Raw genomic sequence first — 26,173 nt, 5'->3', positions numbered from 1 at the left:
ACTGTTAAGATAGCACTAGAAAGCTACTGGAGATCTCACCACATACACAGGATTTCTCATCTCGGAGTGTTTCAGAGTAAGTATAACCTCATTAACCACATTACTAAGTGCTAAGTTCCTCACAGGGTGTAGTATTACTCTCCTTTTTTTTACCTGCACATGCACAGAAAAGTGTCTTAAAATTGTTACTTCTGCATGCTAATTCACATTTTGTTTCTGGTACTCCATGTCCATGCTTCGCTACTGCATTAAACTGACTGTTTAACAAGTAGTTTGCATCATTTAAAATACATACTCCTGAATACCACTTGCATGACATATTGTACCTACAAAAGTTGTCCCTGTGCTAAACTAATTAAGCACTACACCATGAAGGGGTATGGGGGAGTGGGTGTACAGATCCACGCTGTACGCATTGGATAGGAGGTTAGGTGAACCCCAGAGTTGTTCTGGAAGACATGGAGAAGAGAAAATTCTTGACACTACCAGGACTCGGAACTCCAACCTCTTGGTCATCCAGCCCATAGCTAGTCGCTATACCGATTGACCTATCCCGGCTCACCATATTGAACCTACTGTGGTCATTTAATTATATTAGTCATATAAGTGACCTCTTGAAATCCATTCATATCAGTGCCAGATTGTGCTGCCACAAATTAGATCATGGTATCCTTAAATATGCCTGATTTGGCAAAGTGAAAGCTCAAACAGCTGCTCAAGAACTCTGAACCTTCTGATATCATGCCATATGGTATGGCATTTCATATAAAACCGAGGTTAAAATTTTTAAACAACTTCTTAATATCAGCCAGGTACAGGAGCATTAATACGTAGGTAAGTCAATATGTAAGTTACAAATGGATATAGAACTTACACAAATAAGAGTACTGATTTGAAAAATGATTTTCATTTCTCAGCATAATCTCCCTGTACACTGAAGCACTTGTCCCATTGCTTCACAAGCTGATAAAAACCAGCAGCATAAAATTCTTTCGGCTGCTGTCGGAACCAGGTGGTGACTTCCCTTTCTACAGCTTGATCATCAGGAAAATGTTCAGCCGTAAATGCCAACTCCTACTGTAACATCCCCTGGAAAGTTCGTAAGGCCATTCAACGGAAGTGCCCAGGACTCCTCACCAAAGGCGTGTTGCTCTTGCATGACAACGCACGTCCTCATACTGGCAGCAAGACAAATGAGACTGCAAAATTGTCGAGCACTGTCCATATAGCACCGACCTTGCTCCAAGCAACTTACATTTGTTCAGCCCTCTCGAACATTATCTTTCGGCTGAACATTTTCCCGACGAAGAAGCTGTAGAAAGGAAGTCACCACCTGGTTCCGACAGTAGCCCAAAGAATTTTATGCTGCTGGTTTTCAGGGGCTTCTGAAATGATGGGACAAGTGCCTTAATGTACAGGGAGATTATGTTGAGAAATAAAAGCATTTTTCAAATCAGTACTCTTATTTGTTTAAGTTCTATATCCATTTGTAACTTACTTGTTGACTTACCCTTGTATACTCCAGGATTCAGTGATGTGCTGCAAATCTTCCAATCTCACATGAATAAATCTAAAACTTTAAGCAACGCACTATGTTACATTATTTTACAAAGCTTGACACTTTGAGACATTATTAGTGGCACACCAACAGAATTTTTGTCGACATAAAAGACTTCATCTTAGGAAACGTCTTTATGGATTTCTGATTAATGACACTGTGGTCTAGGGTCTTCGCTGAAAGGTTTATACTCATAGCTACTCAGATAGCCACAAAGTTCCTTACTTTTTGGGATCTGAAGGTGCATACCACTAGGCTTAACGGTGATCCATTTAAATCCAGCCCTTAATATCACACCCTATTTCCATTTTCATATCTTCTTACCATCTATCCCTTGGACTATAAGGAGACTCCTTTTAATTTTGGGCTGCTAATTCTAGCAGTAACTACATAGTACCATCTTGATCAATATGTGAACCTTGAGAAAACATCTATAAAAAAAAAAGTAAAGCCGTGAAGGCCCGTAGGGCTGTGAGACGTCGAGTGTCCGACATTATCTAGACGATCGGCTCAAAGATGGCGGTGAGGTTGTCAGCCTTATGCACCAGCTGCGCTTTACTCCCCAGGAAAATTATTTAATTAATTCCTGGTACTCATTTCTGTTAAGAGGCTGAGTTGACCCCAGGGCCATAGTGCGGCTCGAAGGAATAGGTGAATTGAGAAAAATTCAGTGACCTCATCAGGACTTGAACCCATGACATTCTGGCTTGTACCATAGTGCCTCAACCAACTATGCTACCCCAGAGCAAAGATCTATAACAAATAGAAAAAGGTATACTATAAAGTTCATATATCTATCAGATTAATTCTTTATACTGAACCTGAACTGTGTGCATCTTCCCCGTAAGTGGCAGAACTGTAAAGCTACACCAGATGGCATCAAGATTACCTAGCAATCAGAGTAACTGTTTTACCTACATGTATATAGAGGTCTTTGGAGAATGGAACTGAAACGTTCAATCCCTGGTGGGTCATTTAAATCCACTGCAGTTCGTTGCACAAGTGTAGGGGAGGGAGCCAATGCCTCAAATGGGTCTACTGTTCCAGTGAACAAAAAAGCAAACTCCGTGGTTTTAGTTTGCAAGCAAACTATACTGAGTGAATGCCACTTGTCGGCAAAGTTAGTGCCAACATTAACGGATAGAGCGTGTAGTATGGTCAGTGCCATAAATCCCCACAGCTGTTAATTTGAGTTTTCTAGACTGGAGCAAGCAGATGTGGCCTAATTCAGAAATTATCTCAGGATTTACCTGGGGAGACTGAGGAAACCCATAAAAGACTTCTCAGATACAAATCTAGAACATTTCCTCTAGACCAAACTGTTCAGTGAGAACAGCTTCGAGAGTTAGTTCATATTTTAGCCAGAGTGTTAACATAGATAAACATGTACATGTATCATATTTTCATGAACATGATGCAAGCATTATGATGTTCACAAAATATACCTTGACATGATGCCTGAAGGATGGAACAGTGTAGCCATAGGAGGTGTCCATTGCTAGGCAAGGGCCTAGTAAAAACGTCCTGCAGCAAAAAATATGCAAGCAACAATACAGGAATTGTTGGAAACGGTGTTTTGTGTTGGGTTCACCCTGTGGTTATATAACACGGACCCCAGGCCAGCTGAGGTGATGACTGAATGAGAAATGTAGAGAGCGATTTTGAGGGTTGTCAGTTCAGTTGTGAAGAAAGGAGTCAAGCTGTGAAGAGAAGATGTTATGTGTGCTATAGTACAGTGTTATTTTCATTGTGTAATTCAGTGAGGCTGTTATAGATGCTGTGTTGAAATCAGCTGCCAGGAAACAGATAGCGGAGACTGTAACAGACTGAAGACAGTAGTGTGTGGAACGGTGAATAGCAATAGGGTTACAGTTGTTTGTAGTACAACCTGTAAGCGGCCAATAAATCAAATCACTAATCCAAACCCCATTAACAGTCACCCTAATACATGAAAATATATAATACCTTCTATATTAAGATATTTTCTACACATTTTTACAAACTTTCTGATTATGGATGTGACAATACCCAATGTCCCAAATTCCACTTCATTCTGAATGGACCTTAATACACAAGAAAGTGTTCCCCTATTCATAATATACATATTTAATATGAAGTATTACGTCTGTGCTTATGCAACATACCAATAAGGTGCCTGGTATGGAGGTAAAAAATAAATTCAGATTATTTTTCACAATGCAGACAGGAAAAGAAGATAAAATCTGCTCTGTAATATAGTGCTAACGAACTTATCTGAAGTCACTACTGGTGTGGCAAATAAGTTATAAAGCGTACGCAGAGTATATGAAGTATGACAAAAGGCTAATCAACTCTGTCAAGTGTGACTAATAAAATGTTTTTATTTTCTTTCTCTCCTTTTCAATCTTTCATCCTTGACATGTTTCGGTCTTACAGACCATCTTCAGAAGGACATATCAGTGACACTGAATGGAATTGTTTAACCTTTTGTCATACTGCTAATGTGACACACTGGGATGAACCAAATCAAATATATCAAATATGGTTCATTTGCTCTCTTCTGTTTCATTATTTTGAAAACTGTAAAACTTCATGGAAGTGTACTGGGCATGACGCATGCATTTCATTTTCCTCTACAATGGTTCAAAATGTCAGTCACTGTAATAAATGTTTAAGTCTTTAGAGATGCTCACAGAAATGCATGCTGGTCTTTCTGTAAAGCATCTGCTATTGCTGTCACATTTTAACAAAGACTGGAATGTGTTGACAGGTTATAATAAAACTACTTAACATAAAATTCCATGAAGACCAATTCAATGGGTAATGAGTTTTTATGTGTGACAGTGAGACATGGTGAAACTGACAGAGGTGCAATTTTGCAAAATTTTCTTGCATCTGTACCAAAAAAAGTCTCAAATATAACATCTCCAAAGTTCAGGGAGTTGAAAATATAAGTGTGCTATGTTAAGGAGCTGGAAGGCAAATATCCTGAAGGTCCAGATTTAGAACTTTGTGAGGCTGGGTTCATGTCACACCCAAAAACCTGAATGCTACAATTCTACCCTTTTCTTGAATGATACAATTTCTATGACTAATGACTCCCCCCCCCAAAAAAATAAATGAATGGTTAACCAATCACTGGGTATAAAGCTGATTTTAAAGTTAACCCTGTGCCTAACTATTACGCCATGACGGCACACAGCGGGCGTGGAGGCAAAACGCTATACATCATGAACCTCAGCCCTGCTTCAGGTAGAGTGGTGAGATATACACTTTTGCAGCCTACCTCCAGGGAAGCCTAGAGTACCACAGTAAGCCAGAGCTCGTTGAGGCTTGGCAATAAAAAATAAATCACTGTGCCTGCCTGGAATCAAACCCTGACCATCCAGCTTGTATCAAAGCACTGTACTGACTGAGCTAATCCAGTATCCAAATCTGATGAAAACTACACTGGTTACATAATGAGCAAATTATGGAAAATCTAAATTCTTAAATGTATAAAACAGTTTTCATTAATCTGGATCCTATACATATCTATCCAGATATGCAAACATAAATATCTTTTTATATTAAAATACTTAAAAGGACACTACACAATCAAAATTCCGGTCTTCTAAGTTGTTACAATCTGCCGACATTCTGGAGGAACATGTTGCCTCCATCTTCAGGGCTGAAGTAACTTCAACCTTGAAGATGGAGGAAGCATGTTCCCCTGAAATGAAGGTATCCAATTACAAGATCACATGACCTCTCAAACTAAGAAGACTGCAATGAACAGTCATTGTTATGAAAACCTCAAATGTTACAACAACTACATAATTATATACTTATAATATATATATATATATATTTATATATAATTTATATAAAAACAGTATAAAAACTATTAAATACTCCAATCTTTAACTATGGCACATAACCATTAATTGACTTTAGTATAAAAGGACTAACTCCATGGACCACAGCCTTGTGTGATTAGTTATAGTTTTCAAGATGATGAGTCCATTAACATGTCCCCACAGCCCCAGTACCATCCCAAATCAGGAGCCAGTTTAATCCAAACCACGCCCTCATTCCTTATTTCTCCAAAATGAGTTTTATTATTGCCCTACAAACTATGCCCATATTTTCCAATGGTTTCTTCCCTTGGAATTAGGACTACAATTTTGTATGTATATCTTGTTTCTTCCACACACTAGTCACATCCCTTCCAGCTCATCATCTTCGAATTAAATAGTTCTAATAACATTAGATGAAGAGTACCAATTAGGGATTCACTACCATTCTGATCCCATCTAATACATACTCCCACCCAATACAACTTAACAATAAACAACCAAGCCTGAAATACCTTTGAAGAGAAATGTTAAATTTTCATTAAAACTGTTCATACACAGGCTCAAGAATACTTATGAAATGTATTACATTATGGCAGTATCCTGTTAGTATGTACGTCTTTCATTTGAAGAGCCAAGTTGAAATATGACAGCTGCTTAACAGATGACGCAATTTGTCAGTTAAGATTGCAATATTAGTAACCAAATTCTACTGCATAATATTACTACATACTAATTTAACAAGAGAATTAACTTTACACATTCAGAACATACATGAATAAGAATTCTAATAAGAGATTCCTAAGATGAAGTCAATATTGCACACAAAAATTCAAAGCATTTGCACAAACTTACTTATGTTAGCCCTTTCCCCTCAATTATGCATCTCAACTCTGAACTCCACCTTCTGAACAGATCACCTTACCAAACAATTACTGTTCAATAAACTGATATGTATGTACAGATGCCACACTTTCAGTCCCTAATGAAATAAAAATTACATATTAAAATTACCTTCAAGGTATTTACATAAAACTTAACATGATTCGAGTTTGGTGGGAAGAAAAACATGAAATAAGGAAAGCTTACTTATACTCTGCAAGGAACTTTAGATGGAACTCCTTAAATTTGTTCAGCATAATCTTCAACTTATCTGGCTGTGGCAGAATCGTAGTCCTGAAACATGACCAGGTAAATTAATCTCTGTGCATAAGCACCATACTAGAAAGATGTATAGAGATGCAGAGATAACTCCCTTCATGATCTCATCATTAGAATTGTACTCCTGAAATAATAACAATGTAAGACACGCCAAAGGACCAGAGTATAAGGCAGTCCATACATGTACAAGTCTGGCTTGCGAGTGCAGCTTGGCGAGGAGCCAGGCTCGGATTAATTTCACCACACACGAGCGTGGCGACGTGCGCACGGACGAGTTTGGCTGATTGGAACCTGAGCCGAGTTGTGTGACGTCGGCTCATGTCCGTGGTCTGTGTGCGCACTTCTCCCATCTACTGTCTTCCCCTTTTTCTCCTTCCTTGCTGAGCCGGCTTAGCGGCCTACGGTGGGCAGCTACGGGCTCTTGACTTCCCAACCGTCGAAGGGGTAGGTTGTTTCCATTTCAGACCACCGGTCGAGGCCATCCTCGACTGTCCAAATTTATTTCTCTACATGGCATTCAAATTCAGAAAAGCGAACTCTGCAATCATTTTGTAACAGGTATTTGTATCATGTTTTGTATTCTTTCTTTATTTATATATTATATTTATTCTTTGTTGTTAGTTGATTTGGTTATTTGTTTTTGGGTATTTCCGCCTTGCTTACCTCTTTGTCCTCCTCTGCTCGTCTTATCCTGTGATCACAAGAACCTATACAGACCCTGAAGGATCCTACGCTTCAGTTGGACTCATGAGCCAGATTTGTAGGTGTATGGGCCCCCTAAAGCTCAATGGTTGATTCTTCAGTTATTTAAGACAGTTTTTCAATAGCAGGGAAAAACAATATAGTCTCTCACATTTGAACCAATGACTGGAACTGAGGAAATTAATGCAGTAGTTCTCTTAGACTTGTATTCAAGAAGTACTTAGTTCGAATCATGGTCAGGTTGCTAACAATCTCCAGTTTTCCTGCAGTTGCCCGAAGTTCAAGCTGAAATTCCACGTAAAAATAACCCAAAATTGCCTTGCTTCAAATTGTTACATATTTACCATTCATGATCATTTTCCATGTTATCTGACAACTCTGCAGTCAAAAGAGCATTGTTACATAATGTGATCACGATTAATTTTCTGAAGTATTAGGCAAGAGCATAAAAGCTAACTACAGGCAGGCATCTAGATGATGCCACAAAATAAGACAAATCATATGGACACAATAAAACAGAGACAACACATACAAATAGAGTGAGAAATGAAAACATAAAAATAGTATTCCAATGTAGAACATGAAACATTAAGCACTAAAAGAAGTTAATTAAATAATTACTCATTATGGATGAAAATTTTAGTGCGAACCATAGCTGTGAGTAGGGGTTAAGCAACCAAAGCATGAAGAAGACTACTAATTTCCATCTAGAAACAACGTTAAAATCTAAACATCACTTTTTTTTCAAACTTCAATCCTGCAACCTAGAAATATGGGTCAAACTAAAGAATCAAGTAAAAAAATTTATATGGGAAAATATGAAACTCTTGGATTCTGTTGTTTATAATGTGAACTACTAGAACACCTGTCAAAGAATGTAAGAGCAAAGACATATAACACTCAGCGCAACATCATAATGTAGTGTAAAGGCTTCTGAGAGTGGACTTGCATTGGGAAATTGTTACAAGCCTTCTGATACAGGATAGGGAAGACTTAATACAAAAGCATGGAGTTTACTCCACTCAGTCACGTCTTGACTGCTTAAGGGGCAAACTTTGCTTCTTATTTTAAGACAACAATAGTAGTACTGACCTGAAGTGGAAAGTGCCTGCTTGCTGCCCAAAGCCAGATCCTGGTACTATACAGATGCCTGTATTTTCAAGCAGCTGGAATGCATAGAAAACATCTGCACACTGTCCTAAAGATTCTGCCTTCTCGATGGCTTTCTTTGGAAGATCAAGCTGAAAGAAGCAAAACAAGCCCTGCAAATAAACTGTTTAGAGCAACAATGGCATAAGTCACAATACTAGGAAGGTTTTCTTTTGCTGTTTGGTTTAGGAGTGATGACGGACAGTAGCTGTTGACTCAAGTCAAAGGTCAAGCATAAGTTTTACTAGCTAGATATTTCTACACAAGAGAAATGAACTACTGTTGACCAATTGCTTCACACAGGACATCTAACTCATTAGATATTGTCTCTCACATTGTATAAAATGTACACATAGTATCATTTATTGTTCATACTTACTATTCAATATATGGAGGAATTAAAAAAAGCAAGTGGATTAGATCACAAACATGTAATTTCAAAGATATTTCCATTTATCTGTATTGATTTTTTGCTCATCACAGATGATGACAGCATAAGTTCCATCAGCCCTATATAAAATCTTTAGTGAACTGGAAAGCAGATGTGATATCTGATATCAGTTTTTCAATTAAATAATAACAATCATTTCCAAAATGTACACTTCTCCTAATTTCATCATGAACTAGAGCACAGAATATTTGTGTGCAGAACATTACTGTATTCACAGTGATTCCATCAAGGTTATGCATTAACTGAACAGCGTTATTTTATGCTTCCCAGGCAAAGCTTTATAATTAATCCTTTTATTCCTAAAATAAAATGTGTGTACCTTTGGGAAAGCATACATAGCACCTTGAACTTTGTTACAAGACACTCCCTCAATACTGTTAAATGTTTCAGCAACCATCTTGGCTCGCTCCGCTAGCGAATGGAGTACAGCCTTCTTCTCCTTCACATACTGATCATAGGAGGGCTCTCCCGGCATTGGTGGATTCACAACTAGATCCATCACGCTCTGCAAGAAAGCGAAACAGATTGCTTGTATCTCTGTTTACACAATGAGGTTTCATCAAATGCACGTCTACTGTAGCTTTGGATGGGTGGATAGCTACAGAAATAGTCACAACCTATGTTATGGTGTTACTTCAACTTCTCCTTGAGGATTGCTGCCTCATTGTGGAGAGGAGGTTTGTGCCCCAATGACCCATAGAGCTATGCTAGAGGAAGTGTAATCGCCTAGAAAGGGCAACCATGACAGACGGCTCAAAGGGGACCTGATGAAGAAGTGCAGTTCATGGTCCTCCAGGCTGGGGGTGGGTCATGGGGCTAACAACCGCATCCCACAAAAATTTATTTTTAGGAAAACATGGAGGAGGCCAAAACTCACAGAGGGTTGCAGCATCAGTAAATAATAAGAAGAGGAAGTGGAAGGTGGTGGTGGTGATGGTGGTTGTTGCTGTTGTTTCAGCTTCCACTTGAAGGAAGTGAAGAAAATCACAATTCATAATTCAAAATAATCTTATTACATCATACTCAGAGGTGCTGAAAAGGGAAGGGCTTTGTATTGTGCATCACACCTCACCTTGAATCTTGACTTGCGTTTCAACATAAGAACAGTGTGAACAAAGGGCGATATTCACTGAAAAACAGAATGTACAAACTGAGGCACGGTAAATACAGTGCCTGACTGTAGATAGTACAATCTCACATTGCTATCATGCAGTGCCTTCTAGTGTTGATCCATAGAACTACATGCCCTAATCTGCCATACAGTGAAAATTCTATGTTTACATACTGCAGAGTTTTTAATTTCACCATGTCACGTATACTAGTGTTGATTCTGTTGGAAGGCAAGTAGCATGGTACATATTGTCACATGTTGGATATGTAACACGACAAATAACTTCACGCTGTCTTGGATCTAGCGAATTTATTCCACTTACTCTTAGACTGACACAATCTAAAATTTCCCAATTACTGTCATCTGCAGCATCACAAATACTTCTCCTGCTGGAGTTCCTGCCTTGCACTTGATGCAACCCAATGTGTAGCTGCTGGAATTCTGCTGCACTCAGCGACTTCACAATCCATCCTCTGTCACTCCTAATCACACACTGCCTTTTATACCGTTCCCTGTTGCCTCGTATTAACAGTGTTGTCCCCTGTTATGTCAGTAGGATTTGCTCTTATTTCCCCGCGGGGGGGGGGGATGTTTACTGGTCTGTTGCTGTAGCAGTGGCAGTGGTTCCTGTGTTGTTACATCACTGCTGGTGGGGGGGTGTCCTGCATAGCGCAAATACGTCACACTATACTATAGCCAGATTTAGAGTATTAATACACTAACTTTTCTTCACGGCAAAGGCAAGTTGGTACATTAATCACTGTGCTTCTACAGACATGCACATGATATGGAACAAATAATAAACAGCTACTATACTGTACACACCTGTCCAAGAACAGTGGGACACAGCATCGCAGAAATGGATTTAAACAGCATTGCTCTAACATCAGGTTCCAAATTGACAACTTCTGTATAACCACCACGCAGGCCACATTCCCCCATGTAACCTGCAACATGCAACACAAACAGTGTAAGAATGTGATTGAAACAAATCAAACATATTAGTTTACAATGAAATAACAGCAAAAGAAATGTATTAAATTGAAGAATTCCATCTTCTGGGATGTGACACCGTGCAGATCTTGTGTGAACCAACGTTTAGAATGAACACATTGCCTCCGTCTTCAGGGTAGAAAAATCTGTGAGGAATCAGCCTCAGCAGGTGGCATGCAGAAAGTTCAACAGTACCATTCTGGCTTGAAGGTCGGTAGTCTCTTGAGTTAATATGGCTGTGGAGGAAAAGGGGAAATACTCGTATCTGCCCCTTCCGAGAATCAAACCCTGCATCCAGCCTGGAGCCAGTCACTTTAATGACTGTGTAAGATTTGGGGTTATCAGACTGGTAAAGATTCATACTGTGGTCTGCTGTGCTGTGACACCGTGCATACGGGTACCAGTGTTTCACAAGAACATACTACCTTTATCTTCAGAGGGAAGTATCAGAATTTTGTTTATACTATTTCTATTCAGTAGTTTTTTGCACTGTGATATGAGATGTTTCTTTTTATGCTGTCTTTTGTTTCTTTCTTCATCTGATTTATGGTCTACCCTGTGGCCTGAGGCAGAATGCTGCTACATAACGTGGGTACCCACCTATCACACTACACATTGTCACAGAAGCCCACAACACAGAACTTCACTGACTCGTCTATCAATTTCAGACATTCCAAGTGAGAACATCATACAATGAAGCCTGTTCTCTCACATCCTGTGTCCTTACCTTTTGAACATGACATAAATGACGCCAACTCCATCTTGTGATATGGCTTTCCCATCTCCACCAGAACTTTCTTGAATGAATGGAACTTGCTATTAGGGTCATACACATTGTCCTGATACACCTGAGCACAGACAAAAGAAAATGTGTACAGTGGTGCATGACTCTACTGTCTCTTCAACTGCTGCAAAACATTCAAAGATAACAGCATAAAGCGTGATTAACTGAAATATGTACCTAACTCTCACACGTTTTGTAGAAACATCTGTTTTCCCATGATAAATGCTTTTGACAGTCTCTCTAGGCATGGCTGATTGGCATGCAGATTTGCACAGATATCTAAATGCATGGCAGTAAATGCACTGCCTAGGCCACACCATAGCTCAAGCAGTTAGTCCCTGGCTTCCCACTGCGGCAGCCCGGTTTCGATCCTGGGTCTGGTCAAGTGGGATTTGTGGTGCACAAATAGGTGCTTGGGTGGGTTTTCTCCGAGTACTTCGGTTTCCCCTGCCAATCTTCATTCCATCAAATTTTCCATCATCATAATCACCCAGGCAGGCTACAATAGTCCAATCAGTGGCCGATGTGCTGAGTGGACCCAGTTGGACTCCATCCCCCACTAAGCAAATTAAGAAAAGAGTGCACCATCTACTTCCTCATACAACTTTTACAAAAATAAATTGTAACTCCTAAACTACTTGATGCTTGTTAATGATTTAATGAATAAAATGTAGAGAAATGACCAGGAAACACATTTATATTACTCATATAATATCATCACTTTTACTAACACTTCTCTGGTTTGTGAAAAGATGGTCATTTTGCTAAGACCTAAAATATTTGACTAATACAGTTATTATTGCTGACTTCCATCATTTTATTTGCACCCACATCAAAATCACAGTCTGTAACTAATGCCTTCTTTTCTCAATATCAATCGTTCTGTCTTCCACCATGGCATGACTTCACTTGTAGCAGTGAGAGATTTGAAAACCCCAGTTCCCTGATGATAAAACACAGCCACCACTCTACAGTATGAGATTTAAAACATCTATTCCTTGAAATGAAAGCTACACAAACGTTATATCTAATGTTTACAAAAATTGTTTCAATTACAGACACTTGATATGCCTCAGGGCGCATGCTGGTTTTACTGGTCCTCAATGTGCTAAGACTGCAATTAATGTTCTGACATTTTCTTACCTCATCTGCAAATATAAACAATTCTTCTTTGTGTGCAAATTTGATAATTTCTTCTATGTTTGTTCTGGATAGCACCTGACCTAAAAGCAGTAAACAGCATCATATGAGTTCAAGGCACCAAACTACAAAAGTGGAAATATGAATGCATTTGCAGAAGCAGTTCCAGTTTCAACATTTTTCTGAGTATAATTCTTAGATTACTTAATAGCACTGCTTCACTTACAGAGTTTATGTAAGTTATTTATTGACTTTAGGGGGCACATAGTAGCATAGTTGGTTGAGGCACTATGCTACAAGCCAGAAGTTCACGGGTTTGATTTCTGATGGGGTCACTGGATTTTTCAATTGATGTATCCCTTCCAGCCACACCATAGCCCTGGGGTGGACTCAATCTTTAACATAAATGAGTACTAGGAATCTTTCTGGGGGTAAATAGGCAACCCGCACATAAGGCTGAAAGCACAGAGACAACCATGGTCTATTTCAAGGCACTGTCACAGCGTCAGTCCAGTGACATGGAGGAAAACAAGAAAAAGTTNGACTATGAAGAAAGCAGTCTTTTGGGATTTGGCACCGTGTATAAGTGGTGTTAACCGATGTTGATGGAGGTGATACGTTCCTCCGAAACGTCGGTTAACACCACTTATACACGGTGCCAAATCCCAAAAGACTGCTTTCTTCATAGTCACTGCCGTGAAAGCCTCAAATCTTACAACAAAAAGTTCGGTCACAATATTCAATAACCTATGTCACAAGCACCTCCTGATACAGGTCTACAGGATTACTGCTACACGAACCCGTTCAGTTACATCTAAAAGTCTCCAGTGATGGTAATAACATTGTATACTTGAAATACAGTAGCATAGATTTACAAAGAGAGACAATATGAAGCATACCTGTGGGATTCCCAGGGTTGATAACCACAATGGCTCGTGGAATACAGTGTTTCTTTGCTTCGTCTAAAGCTCGCTGTAGCTCGGCTATATCCATCCCCCATGCCCGTGATTCGTCTAAGTAGTAACCGATCTGAAATTGAACAGATACAAATAATGTCACCTTGTTGCACAAGTAGCGGCTGTAATCAGAGAAGCACAAGGACTATTACAAAAGTAACCTCTGGTGAGCTGTTAACAAAACAAGCAATGAGAAAAAAGTTATTATTTACAGAATATACATACAATGCATACATACTTAAGCTATTTCTTAATGTAGTCACTTGAATTGAATTGAGGCACTTGTCATATCTGGAAATAAGCTTTTTGTGTGCCTGTATTCCAGAAGTCTGCCACCTGTGAGCTCAGCCATGTTTTGACACCTTCCATCAACTCTTCATTACCGTTGAACTGCTGTGATCCTAACCAGTTCTTCAGGTAAGTACGCAGGTGGCAGTCGCTTGAAGCAAGATCGGGGCTGTAAGGATGGTGGTCAAACACCTCCCAGTTGAAACATTTCGGTTTCCACTGTCAATCTTCATTCCACCAATTGCTACAGAATCACCCTCACCTATCACCTAGGGCTGGTACAATAGGTCTGAAGTGGCCGCAGTATAAAGGACTTAGTCCCACCCCACTAGCAATTAAAAAAAGTAAAGAAAGTCAGTCTGTCAGTCAGAAGGGGCGAGGCCTCTCTGATTTCATCATACTCTCTTATGTTATGAGGAGCAAAGGGAAGAAGACTGGTCTAGCTTCATACAAATGCACAGACCTGATGCATGTTGAATTCTGCCAGTGTCGCTGAGTAGAGGGGATACTGAGGGATAGGCACCATCACTCCAGTTTTCTTGCCATCAACCTCATTAACCAGCAGCTTCAAAACTGACTGAGAAACAAAAATAGGCAAAATTAAATCTCACAGAATATAGGAGTCCATTCTTCAATGTTTTTAATACCTCGTTGACCATAACACTCACTTCTTGCACACATCAATTATACTGCTGCAAAACTAATCATACTGTAGACACCATACTGCACACATTATGAAATCGTTTATTCTGGTACTTAATTTAGAATTCATAATAGAAGGATTCTGTTTTGTATTACATGTAACAGCAGTCAACTAACCTAATACTGGAAAGGATGGTGATGGTGATGGTGATGATGATGATGAAGATGATGATAAATTTTTCATACAATGATGAGTTCTGAAAAGATTCATAAAAGCGTAATTGGAGCTCCATTCAAAGTAGTGGTAGGTTGGATTTATAAAACCAGAATCAAAATGATTTTATAACATTCTTCTAGTGCAGACCTATAATACTAGATTTAATCAAAATCCTTTCAGTCATTTCAAGAGACAAAATGTACAGATGGAAAGACATGACTTGGCCATCATGGTATTTCACTCCCTTCATACACAAGGAACGTTTGAAGCCTGTTAAAAAGAAATCTAATTACGTGTAATTATATTGGAACTCGCCTTACACTGACGGCCAACTACTAACAGAACTGGTGAGTTCAGTACCTCTAGTAAAAAGCCCACCACGTGACGTGATCCTAAGTCACTTCAGCTCAGTTCATGTCCATACATCCTATCCTCCTAAGATCAATTTTAACATCACCTCCTCCTTGGTGTTCTCAGAAGTTCCCCAACAATGAATAAATAAAGTAGTCCATATTCTTATATGGGGAAAGGTGGTAAAGTTACATGTACAACTAACCTCAACAACAGACAGAGGTCAGCTTCATGCTCTGGCCAATTTACTCTCAGGCCAAAGGAGCCCAATAGCTACTGGACAGGAGCTGAGTGGGCCCCAGAATTACCCTGGACACGAGACGAGAAAATCACCTGTTACCACTAAGAATCAAACCCTAGTTCCTAAGTCATCTAACCCATAACCTAGTCACTATATCAACTGGGTCATCCTGGCTCCACGCCCCAGAATGTTCTGTGTACATGTTTCCTTTGTCAGAGGTATATATGCAGGCCATTATGATACCAGATTAGGTGTATAAATCGCTACAGAGTTCCTGAACCATGCTACCTTGATGGCATCAGATGCTCCAGCTGACAATATTATATTCTCCCAGTTACTGGGAATCCCATCTCTTCTCTCTATGTACTGTGCGACATGCCTCCTTATGATCTCAATGCCAGGGGAGTCTGTGTACGATCCTGCAACAAGCACATGGAGAGAAATGTAGAACACATGAGTATACAAAGCATTCCTATTTTCATTCAGAAAAAAAAAAATTATACGTTACATATACTGTGGTACTACAACATTTAACGTGTAGAAGAAAAAAGTTTCTGTTGCACATCTAACCATCACATACCTTCAAACTGTCTTCTATTTGCATCTAAGTGCTTCTGACTGTGGCAAACACTAAAGAATGTAATTATATGCCTGGGTTTCTATAGGAATCGTCAACAACAATGGCTCAACAGCCCAAATTGGGCTCTGGCCTCTCGAAGAATTTTTCGCCAGCCTTCTTCTGATCTGTAATGACCACATTTTAGATATCACTTCCCACATTGTCAATTCATCCATATTTTGGTCTTCTTACACCCCCTCACCCACCATGCTTTGAAATAAAAAACTTTAGCATTTATTTTCCCCCATTTTAATCATATGGCCTAACCATGTTAATTTCCAAAGTTGCATTACACTTGAAACATCTTGTTTCTACAAAGGTTTCTTATTAAACCTCATTTTCATAGTTGTCCAGGCCTCATTGTATCTCATATTGTCCTCAGAATCTTCCTTTCTAATGCCTTTTCAAAATGTAATATCAATACTGAGGCACTAATGTATATCTTTGAGCCATGCTGCACTCAGCTGGCTCATGCGTGTTGCATCCTGGCATCTTGCCATTCCTTAATCCCTTCCCCACCAGCAGTATCCTGACGTCTTTACTGTTATTTCTACCTATGTAGATCATGTGACCTTCCTTCCCTCTCCTGATGTCTCGGAAGGAAGTATATGTGTCGGGGCAGTCTGAAGGACTACGTAGTCGTGAGAGGTTGCTTACGGCCAACTGGAGGACAGGAACTGAAATTCTGAAGTTATGTTTGGACAGTCTCTGTCTGCCTGGTAAGGGTAAGGCTGCCAGCGGCCGCAACGGAATATTTTTGATTCCAGTATAGTTGCAACCGTGTTAATTTTTTTTGTAGTATTATTATTATTTTTGCTGAATTATGGTGTAGCCTATTTGATGGCTTTAATGAGGTTGGTGCAAATGGGGAAGTTTAATTTTCTATTTGTTACGACTGTCCATAACATGTGACTGTGGGCAGTCGCTACTTTGGGTTGTTGTGCCTAGCTCTTTTGGGGTTTTATGCCTTGCTTATTTATTTCTGTATATTGTATGTGAGTTTCCTTTTTTGTTATGTTGGCTATTAAAAATTGTTACTGTTTGTTTTGAAAGCCTGCATATATGTTATCTCCTCCGTAAATTCTTTGATACCCCATGAACACCCTGGGGAGCTTGGAAATGCAACAACAGAGTCAGAGACAAGGACAGCTCCTCCCAACTTCTATCTTATGAAGTGCTAATAGATGACAGTACGAGTAAGAGAGAGAGAGAAGGGGAGGGGCGGTTAATCGTAAATGAATCCAGTAAGGACATGATGCTCACCACACTTTTCTCTCAGAACAGCAGCCCTCAGCTGCATGAATGAGAACAACATGCTTCTCACTTCCTTTAGCAACACATGTTCACCTGACTATGAATGACAAAGTGGGAAGGATGCAGAAGAAAATGGTAGTACACTAACACTTTCCTGAAGGACTAGGGAAAATCAGACAGTAACACCTGCCTCAGCAGCTAGCATCCAGGCAAAGAACAAGAGACAGCACGTCACAAATACAACTGTACTGTGATGTTTTATGGTCTTGCATGCTATACAGAAGGTGAAAAGAAATTAAAATTGAAATTCTATTTTGTAGTATGCTTGTGATGGGTTACACAAATATTTCTGGTTCTTGTTTTAAATTCATATTTGTAAACATATGAGATAACTATTATTTATGTTGGCATTCATGCTGAAATATACTATTAAGAGAAGCTTTCTGCAAACCTCTTGGAATGGTTGTTTTCTAGATGCCATGGTTTTGAAATCAATGACCTCAAATTACAACTCCTTATGGGCAAACATTCTGGCAGTCTGAAAGACAGCCTATAATGAAGACACTTTTAGTTTAGGCCCATAATTTTGGTGCAGGAACTTACCAACACTTCCGCCTCTGCAGCCAGCCAGGATATCTTTTGCTCGAGCCTTGGCATCAGTGGGGAACCGGGGATCATCAAGCAGGACTGGATACGAAACTAAGGCGAGAACCTGGGACAAACACAATAGAGCATGCAAGAATAGGGCACAAGACAAATTAAGCAAGATGACAGGTTCTCATAGTGGTAACCGAAGAGCACTGCCTTCTAGGATGTGACACAGCATACTCTGGTCAATCATTACCAGTGCTCTGATGGAACCTTTAGCCTCCATATTCATTATTCTGGCCTGCAGATTGGGGCTGCAGGTTTGCCCAAAATGATGGTAATGATCTAGCAGACTCCAGAGGCTCATACCCTGGAAGACAGTAATCTTCAATGCAACTTAAGATTAATGTGCGAGATGGCAAAAACTATGCTTTGTGCAAGGAGAAGTTGCATTCCTAGGTTCTAACTGGAAGCACAATGTGTTCAAATGGCAGAACATGCATAAATACATAACAACATTCTGATTATATATTTTGTATGCTGCTTCCTTATTGAGACAATCCTGGAGAAAAAAAAATTTTTAAGTTCAGGAAAACTTAATTAATATTAGATTTCTATCATATAGCACAAAAGACAGAGGGCACTAAGATGACAATTCATACTAAAGGAACCAACTCATCAATAACGAGGTGTTATAACATGGTGAAGAAGAATGGTTCAACCAGGATTGATACATAGTATGGGATATTGATATATAGTATGTATATGGGAATACATAGTATGAAGGAGAGTATAGAATACAGATACAGTTTATTGCTGGAAGTCTGGGAGTTTCACATTTTTACAGTTACTGCTGAGTTCATCAATGCAACTAATATGAACCTGTTTGGAGACTTTATGGAACATGATGGAGACAGAATCAGCTTTGGTCTCTTTCACCTTTGTGATCCTTTTCGCAAACAATTTATCAATCCATTAACTGTTCTATGGAAATGTGTGTGTGTGTGTGTGTCTATCTATATATATATATATATATAAAGGGTGTCCCAGGAGGAATGTGCCATACTTCGGGATGGTGTTCCTTATGCTACAGTATGCCGATATAACCCAAAACACCTGTGTCCAAAGTTGAATGGGTACAGAGGTAATGGCCCAAGAAAAGTGTGGTCTTCTGGCGGGTGCAAACACTTTACCTGTCAGCTGACGAGTCTTATCGATGTTTGTCCGTGAGTGTGGTGATGATTGCTCACGTTAGCCCCATACACTTGCATACCAGAACGCGCAGTCAGCAATGTTATGTCAGTGCTCGCCATTCATGTGTTATGTCTAGTGCCTGGAAACCTAACAACTACTCTGACATGGCATGCAACTTCTTTTGTAGTTCAATTTAATGGCTTCATGTCACTCACAAGTTAGTTTGATGTTACATACATTATTAACATTACAGAAACCACATATTCCTGCCAGTTTTAATATGTATTTGGTAATCAACAAGTGTGTAAGACATGTGAAAGTTTCACACTTCTTTGGCCATTATCTCCGTAACCATTCAACTTTGAACATAGGCGTTCTGGGTTATATCTGCATACTTTAACATAAGGAACACCCTCCCAAAATCTGGCACATTCCTCCTGGGACACCCTTTATATGCTGTAATTTTTATAGTTTTGACACTTGAACAAAATATCAGTATCTACAAACATACATTTTGACACACTTGACTTTTATTTTATTAATCCAATAAAGATATCTAGCTCATATTATACAGCACAAACCCGATGCATATGACTAATTTCCATTTTAATTTGTAATGGTGTATTTCAGAGCTGAGATAGTGCAGCTGGTATAGCAACTGGCTATGGGTTGGAGAACCTCCATACCTCAAGCAGTTAGTCGCTGGCTTCGCACCGTGGAGGCCCGGGTTCAATTCCTGGTCTCGTCAGGTGGGATTTGTGGTGGACAAATTGGCCCTGAGCAGGTTTTCTCTGAGTATTTCGGTTTCCTCTGCCAATCTTCATTCCACAAATTGATTCACAATCACCCTCATCTATCATCTGGGGTTGGTACAATAGGACAGAAGTGGCCGCAGTACAAGGGACTTAGTCCCACTCCACTAGCAATAAAAAAAAAGGGCTGGACAACCGAAGGGTCAGAGTTCGAGTCATGGTAGAGTCAAGAATTCTCTCCTCTCCATGTTGTCCAGCCCTGATCTGGGGTCCACCTAACTGCCTATACAATTGGTATCAGAGGGTACTTCCCCGGGGCTAAAGCAGTAGGGTCGTAAAACTGACCACTCACCTCCAGCCAGTGCCGAGGTCAAGAAAATGTGGATCTATACATCCATTCCCCCATACATGGCATAGTAATTAATTAGTTAAGCAAAGGAACAACTTTACCTTTAATGGCACATTTTATATAAATTCAGACTCCACCCACATGTTCTGGCTTCTCAATATGAATAAATTAAGAATTATTCTCGAAATGGAATATAATCAACGCTTGAAATCTCATCTATAATCATATATGATAAATTAATATATAATTCAACACGTGTATGAGGGTTAGGCCTCCTCGGTCGTTGCACGGCGACCTACAGTGGTCTGTTGTGCTTCAATTCATCACATACTTAATTAGGAAAACTAATTAGTGACATTTGAGGTTCTCATGCTGGTGACTGTAAGGATGGGTTTCTTTTGGAATGCAGTTTAGTACATATTTACCTGCATTTTGAAGGAGCATGCTGCATCCATACAGAGAGGCAGCACATTCAACTAGATGTCTGCAAATATTTACCAGACTACCTGGCATCTCATCTCAGAAGGCAGCAATCGTCAACATGAGTAATGAGTCAAAACAAAAAGGCAAATAGACTCAAGTAGCAGGATTTCTCCTCCTCCCCACCACCAACCTTACCTTGACAAAGTGCACTGCCTTATCAAAAGCAAGGCTCTGGTGAATGAGTTATGGTAGTACAACCGTTATATCTGTAGTGCAGGACATGCCGCTACTCAATTTAGGTCACGCTGAACTTAATGGTATAGTTCGGAACAGCACTGAAAGTTTGTGATAACCGGTACAGCTGGGTCGATTATAAACACGGTACTCAATGAAGGAAAAAGTATTTCACACGTGCACAACATATAATTCTAACCTGTCTGATAAACGTGATTGGCTTTTGTCCCATTGCATGACAGTCTCCAATGTTGGCTTTGATCACCTCAGTAAAGGGCTTCTTGACTCCCTAGAACAAATTAGATGACAAGAGTTCATAAATACACATGACCAGATAAAAAGGATAACAAAGGACAGCGCAGTATATAAATGCTAGAATCTGGACTGTAATTCTACAAGAAAGGTACAAGTAGAATTACTGGAGTTTTGGACTTTTTCCATCGTCTGGAATTCTAGTTAATAGAGGGCATGACATTTTGGAAACTGGATCTGTTTCCATCTTCAGGTGTCTTCCTTTCTCACCTGAAGACGGAAACAGATCCACTTTCTGAAACGTCATGTCCTCTATTATCTAGAGTGTCCTCTATTAACTAAATTTCCAGACGATGGAAAAAGTCCCAAACCCCAGTAATTCTGTGTGTCATCCACCATCGTCAGAACCCTTTAGAATTGAAAGGTACAAGTGTTTGAGAAAGTATTTGGAACTAAGAGGGATACAGTATATGGACATTAGTGGATATTTTACAATGAATATTTCTGTGAATTATATTCTGAGAAGGGAGCTGGGACAGCCAGTCAGTACAGCGATGGGCTATGGACTCGATGGCCAGATTCGATTCCTGGTAGTAGCAAGATTCTTCTCTTCTCTACCGCATCCAAACTTGCCGTGGGGCTCACCCAGCTGCCTATCCAATGGGTGCTGGGGACTATATCCCCAGGGACATCAAAGAGGTGAAGAATTGTGAAGCTACAGCTCCACTCCCCCATACATCTTAATGGCATGGTGCTTAAATACATAAGTACAGGGAGTTGATGCCTAGTTAGCTCCCCTTGCCTGCTATTTCCCTCTGGAAGACAGCAATAACAGCAGTCAAACAGAAAACAAAGATAAAAAAAATTTTAACAAATTAATATCAAGTACTGACAGAGAATGATAACTTATATCGAAAAACAAGTATTGTGTTAAGTTATATGATGTAACATTTCTTTAGGTCAACTGATAAATGTGATAAACTCTGTCATGAACACAGCATATCTCCTTCATTACAATAACACCAAAACATGTTTAATGAAGTAATATTCCATTCAGCACAACGTTTTCTTCCTCGCTTCAAGTTTAACTCAGGACGACAGCCTTGCTAGGGGAGTCTCCTGGACTCGCCTACAGTCACTTTACGTTTATACAGTATTAGGAATTCCCATGCCTGAGAAAAGTAGTGATTTCCAAAAGTTTATACTGTAACAAAACCCATAAGTAGGGTGCACTGAAGCACTTATTTTTCCATATACACTGTGTCCATCATTTGTCTAAATATACACAACCAATGTATTTAGTCCGTCAATAATTCAACAATCATTAAAATATTCACCATTCAATGGTGTTGAATCCTGAGTATTTTAATGACTATTGCATTATTGGCAGACTAAATACATACACAGTAATTAAAGATGTGTAACAGGATGCTGAAATACTGAATGCACAACGAATTTCATAACTCAAATTCAGTGGTGTTGAATCCTGAGTATTTTAATGACTATTGCATTATTGGCAGATTAAATACACAGACAGTAATTGAAGATGTGTAACAGGATGCTGAAATACTGAATGCACAACGAATTTCATAACTCAAATTTCACTAATTACTGCTTCAATTTCTCTACATTCATTGCCAGTAAGTCATCTTGTCCAAACTGTCACTCATTCATATCTGAATATGTCTTTTTTCCTTTATTTCTTTCTTTATTTTTAATAAGTTTGATACTGACACATTTAAGAGTATAACTTTCTTTCAACACCACTAAACATTTCAGACTATCAGACAGAAAAAAGAAATCTGGTCTTAAGTCCCAAATGGGTGCTTGACACGAAGATAGACTGGCTGACTGACCGTCGGTTGTAACATAATTTTGATTGTGAATTTGACATGGGCTGTCCAGTGATTGAAGTTAGCTCTTTCTAAGAGACCCAACAGGGGGGTCTCTCCCTCTCACCTGAGCATGTAAAAAATTCCAGTTTCCGAACCGTTGGTTTCGGAATACCGGACGATGGATAAAGTCCAAAAACCCACTAATTCTGCCTTAGTTTAGAAGCTTTGCTGAAGTAAACCCAAATTGTATTCATCACTTTTACCTGTCAGTGTGATCATCTCTACAAGCCAGCAGTGGCCGCACTACTCGTAAATTCCTATACTTCAAGTTCCATTACCAAGTGTGGGAACTGTCACTGATATCACGAAACCCTGCACATGACTCACATAACCCAACAAACTGACGTCACATTTCTCATACACAGAAAATGCGTCCTTCACAGTATGTTCGTCATATTTTAAGATACAGCTATATTAACATTTCTAAAAATTATCCAAACTATATATGAAGTAGTTTCGAACAAAACTATAAATCAGCATTTAAAAATGCCTGTCAATATGCTATCTTACCTCCTGCAGTTCCTTTTCGATTTCCGACGCCCTAATGACAAGAGGGCCTCGCACCGCATACTCCATTCTTTTTATACATGGATTCATGTTTTCTATTGTCACAAAACACTTTTCTGTCCTCTCCAAACAGTTACAATCACCTGCATCTTTCACACCGGTCGCCATTGCTCGCACAAAATTTGGCCAGCCTCTGAGTTGTCCGCCCCTATTTCTCGCCCGCCCGCTGCACCGCGTAATATTCCCCGTGTTGATAACATGATTAACAATTGATGTAAACAAAAGAGAAGTGGACATAATGATAATTGAACTTTACTTTGAAATGGGTGACAGTATCGCGTCGCAGTCACTGTGCTCTCCAGTTCTCTACACTATACATTACTTTAAAATTAATTTCATTTTGGCTAAGCTCTCATAGGTTCAAGTATATAAAAAAACAAATTCCGACCTTTGAAGTACGATATCAATATAAAATACACCGACCTTCGACCACAGATATGCGCACCCAGTTCTATATCTGTAGATTACAACCACCTCTGTTAAGCTATGAATACTACATCAGAAGGTCAAACACTGCCTGACTGCAGATTAGGGACCACTGCAGCTGTTCTACGTTAAGGACAAGACTGCTTGCACCAGTGCTGAAATGGGGAGCGTCGATAGCCCAGAAAGAGACAGAGTAGGGACTGCCCACAGTGCTGGCACGAACCCCAAAATTTACTCACACACAGTACTCATGAGCCCACTTCCTGTAACTTCACACGTAGTTACAATGTAAATTTGACAAGCTATCTGTATTTCATTTAAGACCTAAAAGTTTGTGACGATGGTAAATTGCTACAAGTAATATGTTTTTGGACATTATTCATTGTCTTGTCTATTTTTAAAAAACCGTCCTGTTTCTCTTTCTAAGCACAACGTTTCGGAGACTGGATTCTGCCCCCGTCCTCAGGTAAATCCTACTCAGTTGGGTCCAATAGACAGAGCTAGCCCTTATCTCCAACTGAACAGGTTTTACCTGAGGACGGGGACAGAATCCGGTCTCCGAAACGTTATGATTTAAAAAGAAACGGGACGGTTTTTTGAAAATAGACAAGACGATGGATAATGTCCAAAAACGTATTACTTGTATCTGAATTTCACTCTTATTATCTATAGTATGTGTAAATACCAAAGTTACCCCATCTTCAACAGTTCATACGCGATATTAAAGATTCAACGCAAGATCAAAAGGTAAGGTGTACCTTGTCTGAAGACCATACTCTTGCCACATCCTACGTTAATTAGGCACACGTAGGCTTACGCCTCCCTACGAAATAATTAAAACGAATTCAGAATGACATCTGTGTATACACCTTATGCAGGCCAACGGGGGTGGGAAGATTATAGATTTCTTGATTAAGTAAAGTAAGTATTTTTTTTATTGCTAGTGGGGTGGGACTAAGTCCCTTGTACTGCGGCCACTTCTGGCCTATTGTACCAGCCCCAGATGATAGGTGAGGGTGATTGTGGAGCAATTGGTGGAATGAAGATTGGCAGGGGAAACCGAAGTACTTTGAGAAAACCTGCACCAGCGCCACTTTGTCCACCACAAATCCCACTTGACCAGACCTGGGATCGAACCCGGGCCACCCCGATGGGAAGCCAGCGACTAACCGCTTGAGCTATGGCGCAGCCTAAGTAATGTAAGTAAGTAATTAACTTCGTATGGCACAGTCTTCTGTGACCAACTAATCGCTATTCAGATAGTTAAAATATTCGCCACTTTCATGGAATCCGAAGTTCATCACTTTCCTTTTTTTCACAAAAAGATCTTCCAGCTGAAATATATGATCACCTTGACTTCTCCCATGTATAGTCGCTTTCATATCCTTCTTCATGCAAGCAACTTAGTAATATTAGAGAAGATTAATTATGAAGCTCCTCAATGCGTAACTTTTTCCACTCCTCTGTTACTCTGTAAGTAACTATCTTACGTCCGAATAATGAAAGGAGCATACACTTAAAAACATAAACATGAGGCTGTTCTTTAAGAACTATATCTGACAATTATACGGAAAATTAATTTTATCATGGAAAAGAAATTTAATAATTTTCTGTGGTTTTGTTTGGTTTCTCCAGAAAAATGCTAGAGTAGAAGTAAAGCTATCCCTGTAACAGGTCGTGGAGACCCATAAAGTTGTGAGACGTTGAGGCTACCACATTTTCTAGAAAATCTGCTCACAGATAGCAGTGCGGTGTTCAGCCTTACGCGACCGACACTCTTTACCTCCACAGGGTGATTTCTGGCACTCATCTCTGTTAGAGGTTAAGTGGACCCCAGGGCCATAGTACGGCTGGAATGATTAGTCAATTAAAAAATCCAATGACTTCAACGGTACTTGAACCAGCAATCTTCAAATTCATTATCATATTAATATCGGACGCTATATATTCGTAAATAGTACGAGTTACTGACAGCGTTGTTACTTAGACTGGCAAGGGGATTGATTGGAAAAGCGAGCGGAGAGGAAGATACAGTCTCGAGAATTCTTCTTCCAAATGTCC

The 26,173-nt window shown here is 39.6% G+C and overlaps 1 protein-coding gene across 4 annotated transcripts in view; it reads right to left on the bottom strand.

Annotated features, from left to right (window-relative positions):
• Positions 1-3,310: 3,310 nt before the first annotated feature.
• Positions 3,311-26,173, bottom strand: part of LOC111862482 (alanine aminotransferase 2-like) — a 29,554-nt gene continuing 6,691 nt past the window's right edge. For 2 of the 4 annotated variants that reach the window (XM_023847944.2, XM_033750680.1), the window contains exons 2-13: positions 23,630-23,852; positions 21,172-21,261; positions 18,036-18,144; positions 15,848-15,978; positions 14,572-14,685; positions 13,764-13,893; positions 12,868-12,947; positions 11,668-11,788; positions 10,773-10,894; positions 9,156-9,341; positions 8,329-8,477; positions 3,311-6,549 (exon numbers count right to left, since the gene is read on the bottom strand). In XM_023847944.2, the coding sequence (XP_023703712.1) occupies positions 6,459-6,549; positions 8,329-8,477; positions 9,156-9,341; positions 10,773-10,894; positions 11,668-11,788; positions 12,868-12,947; positions 13,764-13,893; positions 14,572-14,685; positions 15,848-15,978; positions 18,036-18,144; positions 21,172-21,261; positions 23,630-23,794 (1,488 nt within the window). In that variant the 5' untranslated portion in view covers positions 23,795-23,852 and the 3' untranslated portion in view covers positions 3,311-6,458. Of the gene's footprint in view, positions 6,550-8,328; positions 8,478-9,155; positions 9,342-10,772; positions 10,895-11,667; positions 11,789-12,867; positions 12,948-13,763; positions 13,894-14,571; positions 14,686-15,847; positions 15,979-18,035; positions 18,145-21,171; positions 21,262-23,322; positions 23,373-23,629; positions 24,259-26,173 lie in introns of those variants that run through there. The other 2 variants (XM_023847943.2, XM_023847946.2) reach the window with 2 other exon arrangements.

The sequence above is a fragment of the Cryptotermes secundus genome, unplaced genomic scaffold (assembly GCF_002891405.2).
Source record: "Cryptotermes secundus unplaced genomic scaffold, Csec_1.0 scaffold816, whole genome shotgun sequence".
Lineage (NCBI taxonomy): Eukaryota > Metazoa > Arthropoda > Insecta > Blattodea > Kalotermitidae > Cryptotermes > Cryptotermes secundus.
Note: the sequence above shows the minus strand (reverse complement) of the source record. Positions and strands in the feature narration are given on the sequence as shown.